General features: G+C 37.1%; 1 protein-coding gene across 6 annotated transcripts in view; it reads left to right on the top strand.

Annotated features, from left to right (window-relative positions):
* The first annotated feature begins 3,561 nt into the window (after window positions 1–3,561).
* Window positions 3,562–25,252, top strand: part of Rad17 (Rad17 checkpoint clamp loader component) — a 52,314-nt gene continuing 30,623 nt past the window's right edge. For 3 of the 6 annotated variants that reach the window (XM_083139608.1, XM_083139607.1, XM_083139602.1), the window contains exons 1-4: window positions 3,562–3,647; window positions 14,445–14,580; window positions 20,627–20,902; window positions 22,399–22,516. In XM_083139608.1, the coding sequence (XP_082995734.1) occupies window positions 14,464–14,580; window positions 20,627–20,902; window positions 22,399–22,516 (511 nt within the window). In that variant the 5' untranslated portion in view covers window positions 3,562–3,647; window positions 14,445–14,463. Of the gene's footprint in view, window positions 3,648–3,730; window positions 3,751–3,855; window positions 3,876–4,092; window positions 4,113–14,444; window positions 14,581–20,626; window positions 20,903–22,398; window positions 22,517–25,252 lie in introns of those variants that run through there. The other 3 variants (XM_083139605.1, XM_083139606.1, XM_083139603.1) reach the window with 3 other exon arrangements.

Genomic DNA, 25,252 nt, shown 5'->3' with positions numbered 1-25,252 from the left:
GCCAAGAATACTTCCCTGAGGCACCCCACATGTTACACTTTTCAAGGTGGAGTGTTGATGTGTTACGTATCCTTTTGCTGTGGTGTGAGCGATTTCTACAATTTGCTTTCTATTGGTAAGATAAGATTGAAACCACTTTTGTGGTAGTCCACGAATACCAAGTTTTTGAAGTTTCCACAGCAATATCTCGTGATTTACAGAATCGAAAGCTTTTGATAGGTCACAAAAGACTCCTACCGTGTGATTACAATTATTCAGAGATTGTGTGACACATTCTACTAAGTCTGCTAACGCTGTTTTCGTGCTTCGTTCGGACCTAAAACCATGCTGCGACAAACTTAAGATTGAGTGTTTACTACAGAAATTTTCTACTCTCATCATTATTGCATGTTCAATAATTTTTGAGAAGACTGAGAGTTGGGAAATGGGCCTGTAATTTGATAAATCCTTTGGGTCATTTTTCTTCAGTAATGGTTTAACAACAGCTATTTTTAGCCTGTCTGGGAAAATACCCTGTTCAATGGAATTGTTTATTATATGTAGTAATGGTTGACATAGGGAACTATAACATTTCTTAATTAGGAAGTCTGGTATTTCATCAATGCCGGAAGATCGTTTGTTTTTTATACGCCTGAAGATTATCTTTAATTCCTGTTCAGTAATGGGGGAAATGAACAAGGATTTGTCATTCACTGTTGTCTCGTGGTCTTCTATCTCTTAAAAAGACTTCCCTTAGTCAACAACATACTTTATTATCACAAGACCTCTACAAGCAATCTGTCTGCTCTCTCCGATCCACACCTTCACCCTCAGCCATCTTCCTCTGACAGTGCTGCCAGTTCCCCCCGACTCAAGGCACTGTAGATTACACATATGTTACATCTTCCCCTTTACAATAATTCTTTATACACAAATTACTAAACATAATCATGAAGTCTGACTGGCTGTTTTACAGTTCGACCAGACCTGGTTACATACATATTTTTACTGCTGTTTGTTTCAGTCTCAGTTCCACTTTTTACAGAGTTTGGAGATTCTACTGACGTTCTGACATTACAAGGTTCATATGTTGGACACACTACAGATGTCTTGACATGACAAGGTTCATCATCTAAGACATTTTTAAAAATTGGAGCATTGTTAGATTTTCTTAAATGTACCTTATTTCTTCTAAGCAATTGATTGTTTTCATCTCTAACCATGTATGACCTTGGAGAATCATGACTTGCAACTACCTGACCTGGTACCCACACCTTATCCCTCTGAATTAAACAGTTTTCACCAGGCTTAAACTTAGGTCTTTCATGAGCTGACTTATTATAGTAACTCCTAGATTTATCCTGTTTTTCCTTTAGTACTTTTTTTTACATTCAACTGTACTTCCGGATTTAATAATTCTTTATGAATAGGCAACCTAGTTCTTACTCTTCGACTCATCAACATCTGAGCTGGTGTTATATCTAAACCAGCTACAGGAGAATTCCTGTACTCTAGAAGAGCTAACAACACATCACTGTTTTGTTCATTACATTTTTTTAACAATGACTTAGCAATTCCTACAGCTTTCTCAGCAAGTCCATTTGATTGCGGATACCTGGGACTGCTGGTTATAAAATTAAAATCCCATTGTTTTGCAAATTTTTTACACTCTAATGATCCAAAAGGCATATTATCACCAACTACAACTTGTGGAATCCCATGAGTTACAAATATAGACTTCAGTTTATCTATTATTTCTGTCGATGTTTTAGACTTTAGTGGCCTAATTTCCAACCACTTAGAGTAATAATCCATAACTACTAGATAAGATCTACCTCCATACTCACAAATATCTACCCCTAACCTTTCAAATGGCAATTCTGGAATCGTATGCGAGATTAATGGTTCTTTACAATTTGACCTCTGATGTTTTTCACATACTCTACAATTTTGGACTAAATTTTGAATATCTGTTGCTAGCCCTGGCCAATATACCACTTTTCTTGCTTTCAGTTTAGTTTTAGCAATGCCAAAATGACCTTCATGCAGTAACATTAGAACCTTTTCTCTTAAGTTTAATGGTACAACTACTTTATGTCCCAAAAACACTAATCCACCTTCTACATGAATATCACTACGTAACTTGTGCCATTTCAGTTCAATAGGATTGCAGTTTCTTCTTTGGTTTATAATGTATTCAGTTATCACCGTACCTATTGCTTTTGACACCTTTTCTTTTCCAGATCGGTTCAGATGCATGCCGTGATTTGTGAAATTGTTTCTCTCTAGCCTGCTTACATCAACAATATCGACATTACTAAAGTTTTTGCACAGGTGTCTGATATTCTTGTTTGTCTCTTTGATGGTGCTGTGTTTCTCACATTTTTAAGAAGTGTTGTTAATTCCTCTCGGGTTACAGGTGGAAAATCTTTTGTAAATTTTGAAGGAAGATTCTCGTTATTATCATAATGTAGGTGAACAGATGGTGGAGTTAATTGGGAGAGAAATTGATGTTGCCAACTGTCATCTATGGGTCTTTTTTGAGGAGAACGTGGTTTGAGTAAAGAATTGAATTTATGCCAAATATTTCGGGATGATTCCTACATGTCTATCGAATTGCAGTAATTAATCCATGCTTGTCGTTTGGTTTGTAAGTATATTTTTCGTGCTTGAGCTACGGACTTTTTCCATGATATGAGGTTTTCAGGATTGGGACATGAGGCATATTGTTTTTCTCTGATTTTTCTATTTGATTTTGCCTCTTCACATTCTGTCGTCCACCAATGTATCTTTGGAAACATTGTTTCACAATGAGTATTTTTACGCGAGGTTAGTATATCTAAAGCTTTAGTAATATATTGAAGTAGCAGTGAATAAGATATAGGCTGGGAGGAAGTAAGATGTTTTCTTAAAATAAAGGAATCTATTAATATTTTATATAATTCCCATTTTACATTGTTAGTTTTCCAGCGGAGAATTGGTAATTGGACTGGGGGGAAAAGTTGGCTTGGTAAAAATTGGGCACGAATATATATGGGAAAATGATCGCTACCATGGAGTTCATCCTCTATGAACCACTGAAATTGAGGGAATAATGAGTCCGATGTTATAGTTAGATCAATTGATGTTGGATTACTTCCATTTCGAGGTATATGTGTTGGTGATCCATAATTTAAAACGATGAAAGAGTTGTCGTCTATCCAATCCACTATACTAGTGCCAAGTCTATCTGCTATATGCATACCCCAAGCATCGTGATGCCCATTAAAGTCCCCGACAATTAAATAAGAACTGGGTATGTTGAATGTTAAAGCTTGTAAATCAGTTTGTTTTATATTTTGAGAATTGTAATTGGAAGGAATATACACATTGATTATCGTAATTTTATATCCTGCTATGTAAATTTGGATTGCTCTTGCTTCTACTTTGTAATTCTGGAATAGTTTTTTTATGTTTATGTAATTGTATTTCCTGGTAGTCTACCTTTTCATGGACATTCTGGATGACCAAAATCGAGTCACAGTTGATAGGGTCAGTAAGAACAAGATGAGGAAGAAGAAAGAAGAACATAAAAAAGAAGAAGAAGAACCAAAAAGGAATAGCGCTAAAGATTAAACAGAAACAAGAAAGAAGTATTGTCAGTGGTTGTTGTTATGTTTCCAATAATGGTAAGAAATTAGGTTTACTGTCTGCCTTGTGCGTTTGTGCGTGTGGTACATACTTTATTATCGTAGACATACCACGATTTATGATGTCTTTACATTGAAAATGGTTTTTATCACATACTCTCAAATTAAGCAGATAATCAAGGAAGTGGAAATTTAGTGTGTAGAAGCAGAAAAGCAAATTGTTAATATTTGTTTAACGAATTGTGTTGGTTTTGCAGACATTCACAAGTAAATAGAAAAGTCACGTCACTGTCACTGCTTTGTATGTGAATATATCGCTAGGAATGGTGATGGTTAGGTTACTTCAAGGAGAAGCTATAGACTAGGATTTGTCCCAGAAGCCTTAAAATTGGGGATTGTTGTAAAACACTTTGTATGTGTACATGTTGGTATTTGTCCGCAGTGTATTAGTATCGGAGCGGTTAATAGGTGTTTTTTTTCCATCGTACTGTCATCTTTTTGTAGGTGAGAATAAAACGGTAACAGTTTCATGCATCGGAGACACATTTCTTCAATTTTACACAAGAAACTACTTACGGAAATGAGTTTCTCCAAGGTTTATAACCTCCGTCGATATATATTCTTCCTAAAACTTCATCCTACAATGCAGCAGAACAATAAATAATCACTTTTCATGTAATAATATTGCGCATTTTGTGAAAATCGACAACATTATGCCGTTGTTTCCAAGATGTACCTGCAGATGGCTCTAGCGTCGGAAGTCACGCGATCTCGCTAGTGGAATCAGGGTTTCCAAACGCGCGATTTTTTTCGAGAAACGTGAGTTTTTTTTCTTCGAGAAACGCGCGGTTTTTTGTCGAGAAAGGAAAATGGTTTTTCGATGAATTTAGGGGTGAAATGGGTGCTAATGGAACCTAACCTAACAGGCCTAACCTAACCTCGTGTGAATGGTTCGTGGGGCTACCCGTGGATGGTTTTTGGGGCTAACGTCAATGGTTCGTGGGGCTACCCGTGGATGGTTTTTGGGGCTAACGTCAATGGTTTGTGGGGCTACCCGTGGATGGTTTTTGGGGCTAACGTCAATGGTTTGTGGGGCTACCCGTGCATGGTTTTTGGGGCTAACGTCAATGGTTTGTGGGGCTACCCGTGGATGGTTTTTGGGGCTTTTTTACAACTTTCATGCACAATAGAGTTGGAAACATTGATGTTCGAAAACAAAAGAAGCGTTACAATTCGCAAAGCAAGCGATATCGCACCGTGACGTGCTTTCCGTAGCATTATGGAAAATGGTTTATTTTAGCAGAAAAAGTGTTTGTTTTCGTGCAAAAAGCATATTGGCACCTTCCACTATGTTCCGCAATACATAATTGGTAAGTACAAACCACGAGAAAGATAAAATATCGGATTTAAATGTGTCTCCGATGCATGAAACTGTTAATGAATAAAACTAATAAAAATTTGGTAGAAATTTACTATCCTTCGGACACCTCTAATTTTTTCGTTTCGTCAATTTTTGACATATGTACTTACGTATCTGCTTCGTGGAACATTCCTGAAGGTGTATCAACGTTGTTTTGATGAAATTTGAACTATGTTTCCTAACCTAACAGAACTAACCTAACCATGCACCAATGGTTCGTGGGGCTAGCGCCAATGGTTCGCAATTATTTAAAATTTCTAGATCCTGATACTAACACGACACCAAATTTTGGTAACACTTTACTATACCTGAGACAGATTTCTTCAAATTTACAGGAGAAAGTACTTACGCAAATCATTTTCTGTAGCGTTGTTGATGTTCGGGAATGTAATTTTGATTCATTTTAATGCGAATGCATGTGGTTTTGTACGAAAATCTATTTTCGACGCGCTTTTGCTGCTGCCGCCATTTGCTTCCTGCATGAGAGCACAATACGCTCTCGTATTGTCCGTATATGCTAAATTGAACGAAAGGAGTGCTAATGGAACCAAACCTAACAGGCCTAACCTAACCTAGTAGGCATACCTCGTCCCCGTGATAGTTTGTGGGGCTATCGTGAATTTTTGGGCTAACGTCAATGGTTTTTCTGGCTCAAGGAACGATCAACGGTAAGCTATCGCCATGTTGTGTGTGGAAATAAACAAGAACAGTAAGTACTCGTAAATGTAAGAAATATACATTACTTTCCTAACAAATTCAATTATTTCACCTAAATAAGTGTTCCGGAATGCAGAATAGTACGTTAGCAATGTAAAAAAGTGCGAAAGAAATGATTCCCAGGTGTCTCAGGTATAGTAAAGTAGTACCCAAATTTTAACTATGTTTCCTAACCTAACAGAACTAACCTATCCACGCGCCAATGGTTCGTGGGGCTAGCTATTCTCCGTCGGAGAATTAATTTTCAACAAACAACATGATTTCAACTATGAAACATTCCCACATCACACAAAACACTTTCCCGATGTTCGACAATGCTACAGGAACTTATTACGGTAAGTGCCCGACCCTGTGGCCGAGTGGTTAGCACATCGCGCTGCGATGCCAAGGGTCCCGGGTTCGAATCCCGGTCAGGCTAGGTTGTTTGTGAATGTCCATTCATCAATTTCATCATTTCATCACTCATCCCCATCTTCGCAAATTAGCCAAGAGGCACAAAACGTGAAGTAAAATAAACTAAATCAATCAATCATTATTACGGTAAGTAGTTTCTTCTGTAAAAATAAATAAATGTGTCCGAAGGATAGTAAACTAGTACCGTAGTATAAGCCGGAGACACATTAAACTCGTTTCTTTTGAAATAAAAATCATTGCTACTTACCTCATATGCATAGCGGAAGATTTTTCAAGCTGGGGATCACTTTTTTTCCCATGAAAAAAGCGTTATTTTTAACATAATCATTTATTGCTCGTTGCTAATTCAGCGTGCAAATTTTGACTCAGGTTGTCTATCGTCAGCTGATATGCAGTATCGTCAGCTGATGTGCAGTGTTCCAAACTTATGAACCGATAAATGCCGCACAAACTATTCACAAAAGGTTTTTAAGCGAAAATTGAGGCTAGACTCTGCTTTACGTCCTTATCTGCATGGTGATTGCTTCTTTGCGTTCGCGGTGCGCGAGGTTAGGTTAGGCCTGTTAGGTTAGGTTCCATTAGCACTCATTTCACCCCTAAATATGTGCTTCATCATCTAAAAAATTCCTCAGTACGTTCAATTGCGCATATCCGGACAACATCGGTTTTTCTCGATTTACTGCTTCAGGAAATATTTGCTCGCTTTGGGATTTACGTTGTTGAATTCCTTATAAAATAAGCTTTCCAACGATATATGACACGTATTCCTTAGGAAAAGGACGTAAACTAGAGTCTTACCTTATATTGGGTAATTCAGCGTGCAAATTTTGACTCAGGTTGTCTATCGTCAGCTGATATGCAGTATCGTCAGCTGATGTGCAGTGTTCCAAACTTATGAACCGATAAATGCCGCACAAACTATTCACAAAAGGTTTTTAAGCGAAAATTGAGGCTAGACTCTGCTTTACGTCCTTATCTGCATGGTGATTGCTTCTTTGCGTTCGCGGTGCGCGAGGTTAGGTTAGGCCTGTTAGGTTAGGTTCCATTAGCACTCATTTCACCCCTAAATATGTGCTTCATCATCTAAAAAATTCCTCAGTACGTTCAATTGCGCATATCCGGACAACATCGGTTTTTCTCGATTTACTGCTTCAGGAAATATTTGCTCGCTTTGGGATTTACGTTGTTGAATTCCTTATAAAATAAGCTTTCCAACGATATATGACACGTATTCCTTAGGAAAAGGACGTAAACTAGAGTCTTACCTTATATTGGGGGAAAAAAAACTGCTCACACGTCATCTTGTCAAACTTCCGCGTGGTTGCTACACTGTGAAGGGGTTACATAACCGAACGCACGGAAAAAACATTTGATTCATGTAGTCGACGGTAATGGCGGCACGAGCTATTGTACAAAGGAGATGCATGATTGATGAAAAATACCTTATTTACATGCAAAATACGTTGCACGATTCTAAAAAACAATTTCCCCGGCTTCCGAAAGTCCCCAAGAACGCAATTCCGTAAGTACTTTCTCGTCTTTTCTCCTGTAAATTTTAAGAAATCCATCTCCGGCTTATACTATCGTTACCTAATGTACATTTTGCACACATGACGAACACGATAGTAGGTATTTTTCGGTGAAGACGGTTGGAAACACTGCATACCCACTACAAAAGTCAAGTTTTGTCCGCCATATTGTGTGTTAAGGAAGCGAAAAAAGGAATAACAAATTATTCTCTATGTGAAAAATTGTGTTTGTTTTCATATAAAAAGCATAATGGCACCTTGAAATATGTTCCGCAATACACCATTGGGGTACTACTTCCGTTTAGTCAAAACCCCTATAACTGATTTATTTCGTTCTTTTTAAGATTGCTACTTACTTATTCTGCATTGCAGAACATTCTATAAGGTGTAATTATGAATTTCTCACGAAAATAATTTCAATTTTTCATATTAAGAGTAATTATTGTTGTTTGTTTTCTTCGCTTGTATGAGACACAATATGGCATGAGCGTTCCGGTTCATCACACGTTGTGCTTGTGTTTTGTCGAGTGATGCAGTGTTTCCAACCTTCTAAACAAAAAAAAAAAATGCCTACTTCCGTGTTATTAATTTTCAATTTTTTCCTGGGTAGCCCCACAAACCAGTCACGGATAGCTCCACAAACCATTCATGGTAAGGTTAGGTTAGGTTAGGCAAGAATAGCTAAAATTTGAGGTCACGTCGTCATCTTGAAAAAAACACGGGCTGATTGGAAACAGTGACCGGGGGTTTCGTCATCAAGAGCTCGGAACATCCGGTTCGTACATGGAAGCAACGGCAATTGTGATATTTTTATACATAAAAACATGAATTATCGCTAAAAAAGATGAAACGATGACAGAAAATACATTCGGGAACTTCAACAATGCTACAGAAAGTGATCTGCGTAAGTAATTTCTTCTGTAAAAATGAAGAAATCCATTTTGACTAAACGAAAGTGTTACCACAATTGGTAAGTACGAACCATGCAAAACACAAAATATCCGATTTTAATGTGTCTCCGATCTATGAAACTGGTACCGTACATTATGCATGAGTAGCTGACAGATAGCCCCACGAACCATTCACGGATAGCCCCACAAACCATTCCGATAAGTTTAGGTTAGGCAAGCATAGTTAAAAGAGAAGGGGTTTTAAACACTGAGAGGGGGTTACATCATCAATCGTATGCAGCATCTTTCACGTAGAGAAAGCTATGGCAATTGTGCTCAGTGAGATATTTCTCTTGAAAAATACATGATTTCCCAGTCAAATATATTCCACAATGAAAAAACAAACCTTGACGAACGTTTGAAACCTTAGAGAAACTCATTTCCATAAGTAGTTTCTTCTGTAAAAATGAAGAAATGTGTCTCCAATATATGAAACTGTTACCATGATTTTTCATGTTAGTGTTGTATAATATTTTGCATGGTACCTTTAGTGTGTCAAGTTTGTTTCCTGGTAATATTAGGTATTACACCTTAGCATTAGTATATCATTATTTCCATTTTGCCCTTTTTGCAGTTGACTGATTGCATGTCAAGTCATCCAGGCAATGACACCCACCGATTCAGATTTCAATGAAAATTGATGTATTTGTTAATACTACCAAAGTATGAACGTGTGCAAAATTTTCTTCTGTAGACCTCGTAGTTACTGAGAAACAGGATGCTAAAGTTTCAGAATTTTGCTCAGATTGCTCATTGCCGAGGGCACAATGGTAGCGTGCAGTACTGAACAGAAAAGGTTTTATCTCATAGTCAAATCGACATATCAATTTGCATATTTTTCTTCAGTTCATAAGACATGTGTATATTTTATTTGAAAAGTTATCACCAAGATTCCCTTGCACTGAGAGTCAGAAAAAATTCTTGTATTGTAGATAATGTTGATATTTTTGTGTCAACATCTGACATTACTAAATTACATTATCACAAAAAGGCAGATCAGTTATCATCCTTTTTTATTTTTTCAAATTGAAACCTAAAGTATGTTCTGAAAAACTATAAAATACAATTAGTGGGATTTGCACTGCTTCTGGTAGTAAATCTTCATTAAAACAAAGTTTATGTACATGCATGTGTGTCATTCTATGCCAAATCATCATACGAGAAAATGAACTTTTCAACCCAACCATTTCAGATTTTTATGAAAATTATGGAATATGGCAATAAATAAATAAGAGAATAATGCATCTCCACGGCAAATTCCTCTTCAAACCCTTCAGTTTCCAGATGGTGACGTGAAGTAACTTATGTATGTAAAATTTTAACCCACAGTGATACACAGTAGGATTGCCAACACTGTAACAAATGTAAAATGTATATGCTTACAGGATCAAATAAAGCAATTCGTAACTTTGCTTCCAATGATGGTATAACATTCATCTTGGGCTTGTTTCGAAATGAAATTTTCACTTCAAGATCACTTGATGTGACCTTTGTAAAAGTAAAGTGTTACCCTCTGCTTTGCACTAGGCCATGAAGGCATGTAGGGGATGTAGAATTAGGACACCTCACTTTCCTCATCATGATGATGATGTGATCAGCGCCATGCCCTTGGCTTCATTTACTCTCAGAGTTACCTCCAGGTGCCCATTTTATACGATACTTGTTGGGTGCCGGAGTCACTTGAACAGGTGAAATAATCCCAGTTGTCCCCTGCTGGGGATCGAACCCAGGTCTCTCTCATGGTAGTCAATGCCCTAACGACTGAGCTACCGCTGTGACCTTTGACCTTGCATATATAAAAATACACAGTGTGTCCCATGATTTTCCGGACTCGGATGGAAAAACAGGAAATGCACATGCAATGGCACTCTTGGGTGTATATATTCAAAATACATTCCTTGTGCTTCAATTCACTGAATGCAACGCTCATACAACTTTTCAAAACACTTCTGGAAGTCTTTGACGGGAATAGTGTTGAAATACTCGGTCAAAGTGCTTTTAATGTCTGCAACGGCATTGAACTGTGTCCCTTTCGACTGGAAATTCACTTCCAGGAAAAGGAAGTAGTCAGGACGAGGCAGACCAGGAGAATAGAGGGGATGATCAAGCAGAATCCTCTTAGAGGTCAAAACCTGATGAACAACTCGGTGCATTGCACTCAAAAGGGAACCAACCTTGTACCCTGTTGTCGGTATTGCGGGCATACCTATCGAATTTGTACCTACAGATGCTGCCAAACCTCAAGGTAGCACTCCCTTCTGACAGTCTGTCCATTGGGAACAAATTCTCTGTGAGTCGAAGAACATGATGAGCATCGTCTTGATACCTACGGATGGGACTTCTGCAAGCAAACTTTCTTGGGTTCTCGGTACCCTTTTCCCTTCCACGCCGAACTCTGGCACTTTGTTAACGGCTCCTATTGGAAATATCATGTTTTATTACAGGTCACGATAATTTTCAGGAAATTGGAATCCCCGTCTGCAGCCCTAATCAGGTCTCTGCAATGTTGAACCCTTCGGTTTTTCTGATCATTTCCAACATGGTGACCTAGGATGGTGTCGCTTGTTTTACTGTAACTTTTAAGAGGATCCTTCCCCATTGTTCAATTTTAACAGCAAGACAGAGAAAACATCAGGGTAATTGGAGAAGAGGTGTTTTCCAAATCATGCAATATATAAATGCATTGCAATATCAGTCCAGAAAATTATGGGACACACTGTGTATGTAATGTTCAATTTTGTGGGGATTAAAATACATTATATAGTTGCCACGTTCATTGGTTCCCCAGGCGGCTGCCTTTGGAATCGTACCCTGCCCGCCCCTCTTCTAATGAGCCACCACCTCCTTAGCAAGACCACCCCAACAAAGCTCCAGGCAACGCGTTGTTGCCATGCTTTAAGAGGGCGGCGGAAGGAAGTCGACGCGCTGCACTCAAAGCATGTGACATAAATAAATAAATCGACACATATAATTAATTATGGTGTTTCATTATTTCTGTGACCCGAAAATACATCATAATAATCATGCGATTCGTCCAATCTTGCAAAGCATTTTATAACGTTTAGGCTAATAGAATTTAATGTGGACCAAGTCTCGTCCAAGTAAATGAGTTTGCAACCATCTGAACGCGGCTCCTGTAGTCTCCGTAGATAACCGGTATCTCCAAACAACAATTCTCGCCGATTCCATTCAAGTTTTTTTTTTATTAGTTCTCGAAGCGTTGTTTCTTCATAAGGGAAGTCCGACACACTTTATAAAAGTTTCAATAGTTCACTCACTGTCGGTGACTGTCCTTTACTATAGAACTTGTAAATCTCGCGTCTAATGAAATCACAAGCAAACTCGTCCACTTTGCTAAATTTTCTCTTTTTATTTCCAGGCTTCTTTGGTGTGACTGGACCTCTCCGAATCACATTTCGCACGGTTTTTCTGTCTAACTTTATTATTTTGGCTGTCTCTGCAATGGCTCCTTTTCCTAGCTTTTTCTTTTCGACATATTCGTGCACATTACACACAAATAACTGACTTTGTTCAACGTTTTGGTTTTGGATACTTTTCTGTTCGGTGCTCTGGAAGTGCTTGGTTGAGGATTATCTTGGTTTGTTGGATGATCTGGAACTTCGGTTGAGTCCCACGGTCGCCACATGTCGATACAAACTCTGTTTTCCCGTAATATTTCTAAGATATAACAATAACCTAGATTAAAAAAAATACACTTTGTCAATCCCCGAGAATACGAACTCGCATACGCATCTCACACTGCTCTCTTGTTGCGGAGTTTGTGAAAAGCAACGAAGAGGCCTTTGGGGGAGGAAGTGACTTGGCAACGTCCAGCCTGTTGACAGCATGCTCACCCTGCACGCGTCCCAGTATTGCAATATTCTCGAGGGTGGGAGGATCAGATTTCCAAAGGAAACCAGCGCGCTTTGATGCCGCCTGGGGATCCAAAGAACGAGGCAAGTATACAGTTAAATGCAGTTTTTGTTTGGTGTAAGTTTCATTTTTGGATGACTCTGGAAAGAAGAATAAAAAATAATCTAACTAGTTTTGTGCCTCATTCAATGAAACACCGAATATCCCAATCAATGAAGGGGGAAAAAACATTGAATGTCGGGATTAATTCCATATAACCTGAATTTTGGTCAGTTGTTGGAACACTACAAGAAGTGCAAAATCCTAGAAGTGCCTGTTCCTCTCCATGGTGACCCCCCTGCTCCCCCTCCAAACTGCAGGTTTTGGCCTGTATCCCCATAACTAATGATCATAAACAATTTTTTTTCATCATGATTCTCATTCGATGGGGTATAAGAAAAGTTCTGTGTGTATTTTTGCTAATGTCAGTGGTTTTGCCATAGTTTAATCAAAATTCAGCTTTAATGGAATTATTCCGGACATTCGATGTTTTTTTCCACTTCATTGACTGGGATATAATTGAATGAGGCATATACTACTGCCAGATTATATTTTTTTTTCCTTTTTTCAAAGTTATCCCAAAATGAAACGTACAATATAGACTGCATTTAACCGTAAAATGTACTTTATTCCCAACAAAATTGGACACATATTTCTATATATGCAAGGTGAAGTGGAAATTTTAATGTTTTCACATGAAGATATTTTTTATGAAAACTATGCTCCTTCAGTTTCAAATCGAGCCCAAAATGAAAGTTATACCATAATTGGAAGCAAAGCATAACTGGAAAAAATTAATTTTAGTGATAATGCAAATTTAGTAATGTCAGAAGTTGACACAAAAAAGAATCAACATTATATACAAAACAAGATTTTTTTCTGACTCTCAGTGACAACTTTTGGTACTACTTTACTATACCGGAGACAACTATCAATGATTTATTTCGCAATTTTTTATATTGCTAACATACTATTCTGCATTGCGGAACATTTCTTAAGGTGAAATAATGAATTTCTAACGAAAATAATGTCTATTTCTTACATTAACGACACAAACCATCTACGGGTAGCCCCAAAAACCATTGACATTGGCCCAAAAATTCACGATAGCCCCACAAACCATCACGGGGATGAGATATGCCTACTAGGTTAGGTTAGGCCTGTTAGGTTAGGTTCCATTAGCAATCCTTTCGTTCAATTTAGCATATACGGGCAACATCGGAATTACAAATTCCACGGCATCTTCCACACCCGGCAACAACTTTACGACGCATCCTCGACACGTCATCTTGTAGCAGCAGCAATAGCACGTCGGAAATAGATTTTCGTAGAAAACCACATGCATTCACATTAAAATGGATCAAAACTACATTCCCGAACATCAACAACGCTACAGAAAATGATTTGTGTAAGTACTTTCTCCTGTAAATTTGAAGAAATCCATCTCCGGTATAGTAAAGTGTTACCCAACTTTTTAAATTATATATACATATATCTATGTACTTTAGAGAAAAAATCAAAATGATATGTGGATTTGACTCTGAGATTTAACTTTACGTGTTAAACACTGTAGGGTACCACCATGGTCTTTGCTATGACCGAACTGTGCAAAGTTCTGAAACTTTAGCCTCCTGTTTCTCAGTAACATGAAATAAATTGCATGTGTTCATACCTTGGTAGTATCAACAAATATACCAAGTTTCACGGAAATCTGAATTGGTGGGTGTCATGGCCTGAGTGATTTAACATGGAATCAGTCTATAAGATTTTTTCATAGTCCATTAGTGAACTTTTGGTAATTTCTTTTTATCAGTTGAAACATTATGTTTTTCACAAATCAAACTGTTTTCACTGAAAAATGCATAGTTTTCAAAGATGTTCAATCTCTCTTTAGGTAGATTAGTACACTTAAGATGGAAGACTCTAATCATGGTAGTTTACATATGCCAATTCCGTCCAAGGAGATTCAGTGCATGACAGCAGTAGCCGAGGATGATGCTTTAGCCATGGTGCCTCCACCAAAGTCAAATGTAAGTGATGGAAAATATTTTCATTATTATTTTTTATGCAGTAAAATGTGTTGTGTTCAGCAGTATGTGGAACTTGTTTGATTAGTGGGACCAAATGGGAAGAACTTTCATGTTGGGACTATTGTTGGCCCAAGTTCCTTTTGTTTTATTGCGATTTCATCATGCTATGAATGCAATTTTTACATGGTTCGATTTTGATGTACGTCTGTTAACACGTACTGTGGATTTTTAGCGATTACTTACAGTTTTGTTCAATATATGCTTTCGTGGTTAGGTTTGGTTCCCTTAGCATTAAAATAAAGTCCCTAAATGCATTCTACTAATGTTCCGATTTACTTCTACATTCATTCCCACGCTTCTACGATATTTACTGTTGCTTGTCGATGGAGAATATCTTGTCCATGAGAAGTGCATAAGGTAATTTTCAAGTTGTTTTTTTTCAACATGAATAACTTTTTCGAGTCCAAACAGTGCTCATTACTTTAAGGAAGGTTCAAATTTTGTGTGACAATGATTTCCAAAATTCTACGATAATTAGTCTTAAACCATAAAACAATTAGAACCGTTACCCTATTGTTGATTAAATGTTCAAGTTGAGGGTAAATGAAGGTGGATCAAATGAAAATGGAACAGAGCTCTCCACTGCCGAAGACGTCCAAGATGGTTCAGAATAGTGGCAAAGTGATGCTGACATGTTTTTTTGATCATGAAGTCATGAAGAACCCCTTCTCCTTGAGTTCCTGAACCATAGTCAAACGATCAACCCTGCTTGTTACTGTGGTACCCTCTAACATTTGCGCACAGCAATCAAGGCCAAACGGCCCAGCCTGTTGTCCTCTTGAGTGGTTTTGCTTCATGACAACGTGCGGCCACATTCGTCAGCTGTTACAAAGAACACATTGGCAATGTTTGGGTGAACAGTGTTGGAACACCAACGCCCTATATTCCTGATATATCGCCATGTGACTTCTATTTCTTTGATCCATTGAAAAAGGCATTGAAGGGTCGGCACTTCCACTCCAATGAAGTCATGGACAATGTTCGCAACTGTTTCTGATCTCAGCCAAAGGAGTTCTACAAGCAGGGTATTCACCGCTTGGTGGAAAAGGGGGACAAGTGCTTGTGTAACTTTGAAGATTACTTTTGAAATAAATGATGATTTCATTCTGTGGCCCCTGTTCCGTTTTCATTTGATCCACCCTAATATGTGTAACACACAGGAAGAATTGAGTGTGCATATGCAGTGCTCAAAAAATCTTCATCAGAGCTAGGCGACCAGCTCTGAAATTCAAGCGCCAGGAAACCACCTACTGGCAATTGTGCATACTATAAGAAGTTGAGCATCACCGTATTCAAAACATTGCTAAATCATGTGAGAAAGCAGAAAATTAGGGGTTGGGGGACAAAGAGTAACGGATTTTATGAAATATTCACAACGTTGATAAAAACAAATCATAACACCATTAAGCCTTGTTTCCATGATATGAAAAACTCAATATGCTGACCAAGGCAGAAATTTATTTTATTTTAAAACATAAACTAAATGTAACGTTTCAACCTTCTAGCAAGGTCTTTTGTACTTGGTACAGAGTCTAAGAAGACCTTGCTAGAAGGTTGAAACATTACGTTTAGTTTATGTTTTAAAATAAAAGAAATTTCTTCATTGGTCAGCATATTGAGTTTTTTTTTTTTAAAAAAAAAGCATTTGCTAACTTACGCTGTACTGCAATTTGAATTTAAAATCTTCAAAATTTCGTACATGCAAACTTAAAAGAACGGCAATATTAGAGCAAAAGATCACGGTCGCAAGGCTGAAATTTTAGTCGCCATGACAACCTGGCGACTGGGATTTCTCGAGCCCTGTGCATATGCATAAAAGCACTCTGTCCCCCCAACTGATGTTAATAAAATATCAAATTATAAGAGTCCATTTCAAAGAGTATGATGATTTACACCTTTTTCTAAGTGGTGTATTCTCTGTAATATCACTTTTCCTGCTTATAATACCAACTTGACTAACAAGAATTAATTTTGTTTTGGTATACATTAGAGTTGCAAAAAACCTGGCTTTTTTGAATGGACAGTTCTTTTTTCGATAAAAAGCCAGCTTTTTTGGAGGAAAAAAAAGGAAATTTTGGCTTTTTACCAATTACAGCTAACCTACTTCACTTGAAGTTACTGTTATGACTATGAGTTTACAGGTTTGTAGTGGCATATTTTACAAATAGCTACAAAAATTTACATGATGTAGCAGCCAAGAGACACATATTGCATAGTGGTTCAGATACAAGTTTAACCTTAGCTAACGGAGGGGGGAGAGGGGGGCTTGCAGCCCTTCCACCTCTATTTTTTTAGATTTTTCAACTGTTTGAAAATAAATTACATTGTTCCCTAGGATGTTCACAATATTTCTGCATTACTTTTGTTCATAAAAACATAAATGTAATGTAATTAGGAGGCAAAATGCACTTGGTGAGCATATCAGGCGCCATCTTTGAGTGGGTCTCATTCAAGACACTCATGCCAGTGACAGTGTACAATTGGTTGGTAATTATATTAATCATTATATTTAATAAGCAACTGCACCTCTACAAACAAAAGAGAATTAATTAAAAGAATATTATGGATTTTGTGAGTTATAGGGAATGATAAAATATATGTGAGACACTCATGCAATAATTGATTATTATTTTTTATTAATGATAGTAATTTTTGTAATTATTATAATTAATAAATAATTGCAGATATATAATCAGAAAAGGAAACAGCGATTCAATAATAAAACTGTTTCTTGAATTTTAATGATAAAGAAAAAGTGTGGGCCTGTGAGCCATTCCCCGGTATGTAAGTTTCTCATATGGCACGGGTAAGCTAGGGTTAAAACTAAACGTGTAGTCCTGATGAGCTAAAACTAAATGTGTAGTCCTGATGAGCTAAAACTAAACGTGTAGTCCTGATGAGCTAAAACTAAACGTATAGTCCTGATGAGCACATCTGACCATGAAATGGGCTTACATGTTTGTGGCTCAATTTAAATATTGATGTCATAAAATATGAAAAAAATGTTAATATCTAAATAATCGATGTTTCGGGACAATTAATAATATATATTACCTGAATTTGTGTATATATTCTGTTTAACAGAGCTTTGAGATGGAAGCGACATGTGGCTCTTGGAAACCAAACCTTAGAAGTAAATGCAACCTTTCGAACCGAAGCAACATAAGCTGCACGTGTCGCTTGTCACTTGGCCTGTACAGTTCTCTCAGAGAACTTTCAGACCGAAGCAACAAGTGGCTTGTGTCACTTGGAGGCAGATCCTCAGTAATCCATTAAATCTTTTGAACTGAAGTGCAACAACAAGCTAAACATGTCACTTGCATGTTGGTCGGACTATACTTTTTTCTCAATATCCGCTTTGGTCTGTTATTCTTGCATGCAACGTAATATTTTGCTTTATACTGAAGTAGACTGTGTCACTTATCATCTGTGACTTCAGTTTGAAAGCTCCTTCATTGTCACGCATCATGTCGCCTCAGTCATGTTTGTGCATGCGTGGTGGTTGCTTGCTTAGATTGAAGGGACCCGTGTCACTTGTCACTTCAATGTGACACCCCCCACTCTCATGTTTCAGTCTGAATGTTCTCTACATTTAAGAAGATTGCTACTTCATCAGAAATTAAGATTTAATTTAGCCTGTAAATTACAGAGAACAAATTCAAAGTACTGTTGTTGGAAAAAGACCAGCTTTTTGAGAGAAGGTTCCTTTAATCAGTGGAATAAAGTAATGCTGTTGCCTTGTAATAAGAAGGGGTTTGAGGTTCAATCCTCAGTGGGAGCAGAGTCCTTCGGATCTCATTTCAAACTGTAGATCCAGTACAGATTTCTTAAATAGATTTATTTTAATTATTTTATTATTATTATTATTATTATTTTTGCCATTTGCAACCAGTCTTATTTGCTTCCGCTTCAGTTTTAGTGCCAGTGTTTTTCAACAGCCAGTCCTGTAAAATGGTCCGTTGCCCCCAGGGGTTGATGACTAATTTAAATAAAATTTTATATTGGACAGCAAGTCTATACGTAATTGAACTATGATTACACCATAGCTGATATATTAATATTAATTAAGGGTGCATATTAATTTTCATATAAACTTTAAAGTAAACTTTAAAGATCAGAAAAGTATTTATTAGTGAAATTTTTGGGATCAGGGCATCATCGACTTGTAAGAAATAAATTTACTAGGCTGTGGTTTCACAAAGGTTGAGAACCACTGCAAAGAGAGCCAAAATACATCACTAGTTGCTCTGTGACCAGGTTTAGTGGCCATTTAATCAAATTATACATGATGTACTGGAAAGCAAGAATACATATATTTTACTGAACACAAAATTTAATATAAAGAGATTTGATATTAGATTTTCAAAAGGTAGAGCAGTTTTTTCCTTTGTTTGTTTTTCTTCATGTATGTGTTCATTTAACAAATTCAAACGTTGAAAATCATATACTATTAGGTTCTATTAAAAACACATACTTAACTACTCTAGTTATGTGAATATGTTTACTACATAGATATATCTAATAAGCCTACCGAAATATGAAGTTAACACTCGGAAAGAACTGCCCATTCAAAAAAGCCAGCTTTTTTGAAAACACTGTTTATGTCTAGCTACGAATTTCATATTGTAAATTGTAATTTATATTTAGAAATGCATGTCCATTTTACAGTAGGGAGATAAACGAAAACCATGGAACAGGAAAAATACTGCGAACTCCTGTATTTTCATTGATTTGAGACACTTTTGTGAAGGAAGCAGAAAAAAGCCAAGGAAAAAAAACTCCGGTTTACATGTGTGTGTGTGACTTTATTCAAGTTTCCAGCGCCGACCTGGGCATAGGTGATTTCTAATTCATTTATGTCCTGTAATTGTCGCGATTAACCAAAGTTTTAACCAGTTTTAAAAACTGGAAAAGACCGTTAAATATGGATGGTTTTAAAACATCACAAACATTCTGAGCACCACAAAACATCATCTGCAGTACGTGCAAATTATTCTGATAGTGGATCGTTAGTGACAACGCTGATTAGTGATTCATAGGTGATTCAAGAAATCTTGACACTACATGTCAGTGGTGGATGCATCGCAGTTTCTTACTAATCAGGGACATGCGTTTCGAGATGATGATGAGTCTGAGGCAAGCCTTTGCAGAGGGAATTTCTTGGAACTCTTGAAGTTAATTTCAAAATGAAGCGATGTTATTCTGAAATGTTTTGATACCCTAACCTTGCAAACCTTGCAATCATTTCCTGCACTGCACTCTGTCCTATCTCAGGTATTGCTGCAAGTGTATCCAGAGTCAGCCGTCTGTCTCCTTTAATGATGTTGTCAACTCTTTCAATGTTGCATTCCGTGGAGGCAGTTCGTGGCCAATCGGTCCGAGGCTGATCTTTGATGCTTGTGTTTCCATGTTCAAAATGTTTTACCCATCTTAAAACACTGCTACATCTCCATACGCATGCTGAGGTCTTTTCTGAATTTCAGCAGCAGAAATTCCCTCTTTGACAAGGAATTCAATCACAGCACATTGTCGAAACGAAACATCCCTGTCAGCCATTTTGAAACAACTGCCTGCTCCTTTTTTTTTTTCATCACCATTATCATCAGAGGACATGCAGATGCAAAATAATCTAACACAGTTATTTTTAGTGGTTTTTATTTTATTTTATCTGCGACGTTTCGTCCTGGTTTCACAGAACTTTTTTACGTAAGCTACACCAAGATATACATGCAACGACTCAACCTCACGTGGCTAGTCACTCTACACTTCTAAGGAAATTCATTCCTTAGATAAATAAAATATAAACCACTGAAAATAACTGTTACCAAAAGCGGGTATGCGAACCTTTAAGAAGAACAGAGAACATGCAGTGATACAATGTGACACATTTTGAAGTTTAATTCCTGTGGGTACATTTTTGTATAAGACCATATAATTTCATAAATTCACAGTGCTTTTTATTTGAAAAGTTTTTCACATTTTACAGAAACCAACATGGCTTGTGTCATCGTTCTCAACTTCAACCAATTCTTCTTCTGTCAGATCAACGGCAAGTGTTGAAAGAGTTAAAACTGCCCATGGAGTTGAGAAATCTAAGTATGAATCGGGTCCTGTGCAGGCTAAGGATACCGAAAGCAAGAGATCTGACTTCAAAGATCCGTGGATTGTAAAGTATGCTCCAAAAACAAAGAAAGATCTTGCAGTACATGGCCGGAAAATCTTAGAGGTTGAAAATTGGCTATCAAAGGCTTGCCAAAACCCTGTACGTATTTCTTTTGTTACATTGTTGTATATTGCAGTTTTATTTTCAGTGCTATGTTAATTTTCATTTACATAGTTAAGTGGCAATGTTTGGAAACTCCAGATTTTTAGTTGAAATGGTAGATAATGCACCGTAACCAACTTAAGCAGCCTAAAATTATCTTTGCAGTTCCAATCGTATACTGATTAAACTGATAAAGGTATTTTGAATCATTATTTTCAGTAATATGGCTTGGAAAAAAAATCCTAATGATCTTACTTCAATCCAAACATTTCTATTCTAGTAATAGAAAACATTTAATAAAACATTGAAATACTGACCAAGGCAGAATTTATTGTATAAAAAATATATACACTAAAAAGGTAACGTTTCCACCCTCTAACAGTGTCTTCTTCAGACGAATATTCATACTAGAAAACTTTTAGTGTGAATATTCAACTGAAGAAGACCCTGTTAGAGGGTGGAAATGATACCTTTTTAGTGTGTATATTTTTTATACAATAAATTCTACCTTGGTCAGTATTTTAATGTTTTATTAACATGGAAGCAAGGCTTAACAGTGTTACCAGAAAACATTTGCTTCATAGCAGATTTCTGTGGGCTTTCATAGCCAACCAGAAATACAACATACCTCACTTGACGAGATAAAAATAAACTTCTTGTTTTACTTTTTTTTAATGCATTTGTTATATGTATTACCAGGACTCGTCACTATCTGGTCATTTGTTATAACTGTGGTATCGGTATCAGAATTTATCCAACATGTCAGTGTGTCTTTATTGATTTGGTATATTTTACTTAGTTTTTCTGCCACTTTTGCTAATTGCGAATATGAGGATGAGTGACGATGTGATGAAATTGATGAAGAGACACGCACAAAGAATGCCCACACCCAGGCTGGGATTCAAACTCAGGACCCCTGGCATCGTAGCATGGATGCAGGCAAGTTTGTCTCGGAATCCACTAACATCCAAGACACTTCTGCATTAATTTCCTGATAATTATGCAAAATACACAATTTTCATTATTTTTTACAACATTCAGAATTAAATGATTATGTCGTGTGCAATTATAAATATTTTAGAGCAAAACTTTGGTAAATTGATATACTTTCAATGCAACATTTATAAATATTCCAAGCTACTACCAATTGTTACAAGTTTCATGTATCGATCTCAATGGAAATTGGTAAGAGCATCGGCAGTGATATCACTATCGGTTCAAGGTGTTAACTACGGTCATAATAACATTCTCTGAAACGTTACCAGATACATGAGTGCCAAGATCTTGGTAAGACATTTTGGTCATAGCTTGGTGTTGCTACAAGTTAGGTTCGAACATTTTTAGGATTGAACGTTGGGGATTTTCACATGGCCTTACTTTTAGTCTGTCAAAAACTATACAAAATTTGAATGTTTTTTGTGATAGTACATAAATGAACTATGTAATTAATATTGTAACATTCTATACAATTAATATTGCAATGTTCTTTTTAGGGACCTCATGTTTTGTTGATTTCTGGTCCAGCTGGGTGTGGTAAAACAGCTACAGTGAAAACACTTACCAAGCATTTGTCATGCAGTGTGACTGAATGGACTTCTGCTACGGACATAGGTAACATTTTTTTTTATGTTAATGTTAATGCTCTAATGTTTGTGTATTGTGAATCTTCGTCAAACCAGAAGTTTTGATTTTTCAGAATAACAGAACATACCCTGATGTACATACAAGATTTTATTTATAAGACAAATGTCTGCTATTACTGCATAAAGTGGTAATGTTAGGAGCATTGTGTGTTCACTTGTTAAACGAGGTGGTGGACAAGCCTCCAAGTGCAAATGTGGAAAAGCATGTTGTGATGAAATTTCCTGTGAATAAAAGTGTAAAACTGAGTGAGATTCACAGAAGAGTTCATGCACAGTACAGTGATGTGACTCTTAGTCACAGTAAAACGTTTGAACGGTGCAAACAGTTTAAAGATGACCAGACATTGATGCAAGACGATCCTGGCCAAGGTGTCTCGGAGCCCACTACAGCCATTCTCGTGAACATTCAGTGAGTGGAATGTCTGATCCTTGAGAGTCAACTGGTGTAACCATCAACATTGTTCATTACTGCCTGGTTCCCAAAGATGTGCATAATGCTCTCAAGAGAAAATTGGGCTGGTTTGATCACTGGAGGCATTCTGTATTCTGCTAGACAGTGACGCCTGCATATTTAGACACTAGAGGAACTGCTGTGAAATACTGTCACACACTTCCTTACAGTCCGGACTTTGCTCCAGGCTATTTGCACCTGTTGGAACCTTTGTATGAGTTTGTCAGAGGTCGGCATTCCATCAGTGATGAAGAGGTCAACCAGGCAGTCCAGTCATGGCTACAGTGTCCTGAGAAATCTTTCTACATTGCTGTCGTCAAGAACTGGTGGAACACAGGGACAAGTACATCAGTGTAGATGTAGATGGGGATTACATCGAGGAGAAAAAGTTTTTTTCTATCTGCCAAAATGTGTTTCATTATTCTGGCAAATCATAAGTCCCGATTTGACTTGAAGCCCCTCATATATTTTGTCTATTGTAAACTGCCACCAGAGATAAATTTTTATGTATTGCGTAACTTACCTTTCAATTCCTTTATATATTTTTATTTTCAAGAATAATCCACAAGTGCTGCATGCTGATAAAATTATTGCCTTATCTGCTGTGAAATACCAGGAGCCAATTCACCCCAGAACGATACAATGTCAGGGGTCCTGGATTCAAATCCTAGCCTGGGCAAGGGTGTTCTCTGTTAGTTGATTTATTGATTTGGTTTACTGTACTTTGCATTCTGCCACTTTTGGCTAATCGCAAAGGTGAGGATGAGTGATTATATGATGAAAGTGATGAAGGGACACTCACGAAGAATACCATGACCAGGCTGTGATTCGAACCTGGAATCCTTGGTTGCATAGCGCATTAAGTAAACTTCTTTGCCATGGAGCCTGGCATTCTTAGTTACTATCCCATCATCAATTTCACCATATCACTCGTCCTTATTGTCACGATTAGCTAAAAGTGGCTGAAAAGTGATGTTAATGAACGAGAATCAAGTCAACCAATTCACCCCCCCCCCCCACACACACACACACACTGTTACCTTGTAATCAAGGGATCTCAGGTTCAGTCTCTGGTAGAGGCACATTGTACAGTGATTTTAATCCCACTTTAAATTGTAGACCCAGTCACAATCAGTCTGTCTGAGCATAAAATGGTCTGAAAACAAGCTTTGACTTTCAAATACATCCAGCACTCTAAAGAGAACACTCAAATTACAATTATCATTATTACTATGCCAGTTTCTAGTCAGCATTGACAAAAAGAGAAAAGTTAAAATGGAATGTACAACACAAGAAGGTGTTACTCAGATAGTGAAATGTATCACTTTCCAAAATGATGTCAGTAGAAGGAAGAAACCCTCTCCTTCCTTGTAATTGACATTAGGTGCAATGTTATCATAAATAGTTTTTGTACAAAGCTTGATTGATAACCCTGGGAGTTTCTAGGTTACATTTTGCATTCATTTGATTTTGAATGCTTCCTTAATAGTGCTTTGTAATTTGAGATCTGTTGATACAATGGAAGCCTGATTATACATTCAAGGATTCACATGTTACTCTGGTTTCAATAAAGCAGAATGTACATTTTTCAGATTATATATTTTTCTGTGTTAAAGTTCTTTACGGCCAATCCCCCGGAAAACATTGATTCCAATATATTATTTTTATGTTGGTTATAATATGTGTAGAGGAATTTTCTATTAATGTATGAATGTCATTTTTTCATGTAACTAACTAACTTACTCTCGAGCCTTCTTAAACCCGAAGGTTTATTGCTGCAGCAACACAAACCTTCCATCTGTCCCTATCCTGCGCAAAATAAATCCAATCTTTGTCTTGGCCTTCCTACAGGTCTTTTACCATCAGGTTTCCAAACAAGAATCCTGTAAACTCTTCTTTTCTCTCCCATTCATGATATATGGCCTGCCCACCTAAGGCTTGTTGATTTAATTCTGGACATGTACTTTTTCATATATATATATACATATATATATATACACACACACTAAAATACACAGAAATACCTAGGTAGAATGAGAAAAGATATGTAAAGTAAAGGAGAAGTTCAATGATGATCCAGGAAAGTGTAGGTTAATTGGAACTGTAATTTTGTGGGTCTAAATAATTTTTGGAAACCAATAGGTTAATGAAAGGTTACGTTTTGAAAGTGAGAAATTTACTAAATTTTTGCCTGCCCTTGTGTGTTAAGAGTGTGTGAACACATGTACAGAAATCTATTCTGAATTTTTTCTC

The sequence above is a fragment of the Lepisma saccharinum genome, chromosome 18, assembly GCF_977018435.1.
Source record: "Lepisma saccharinum chromosome 18, izLepSacc3.1, whole genome shotgun sequence".
Taxonomy (NCBI): domain Eukaryota; kingdom Metazoa; phylum Arthropoda; class Insecta; order Zygentoma; family Lepismatidae; genus Lepisma; species Lepisma saccharinum.
Note: the sequence above shows the minus strand (reverse complement) of the source record. Positions and strands in the feature narration are given on the sequence as shown.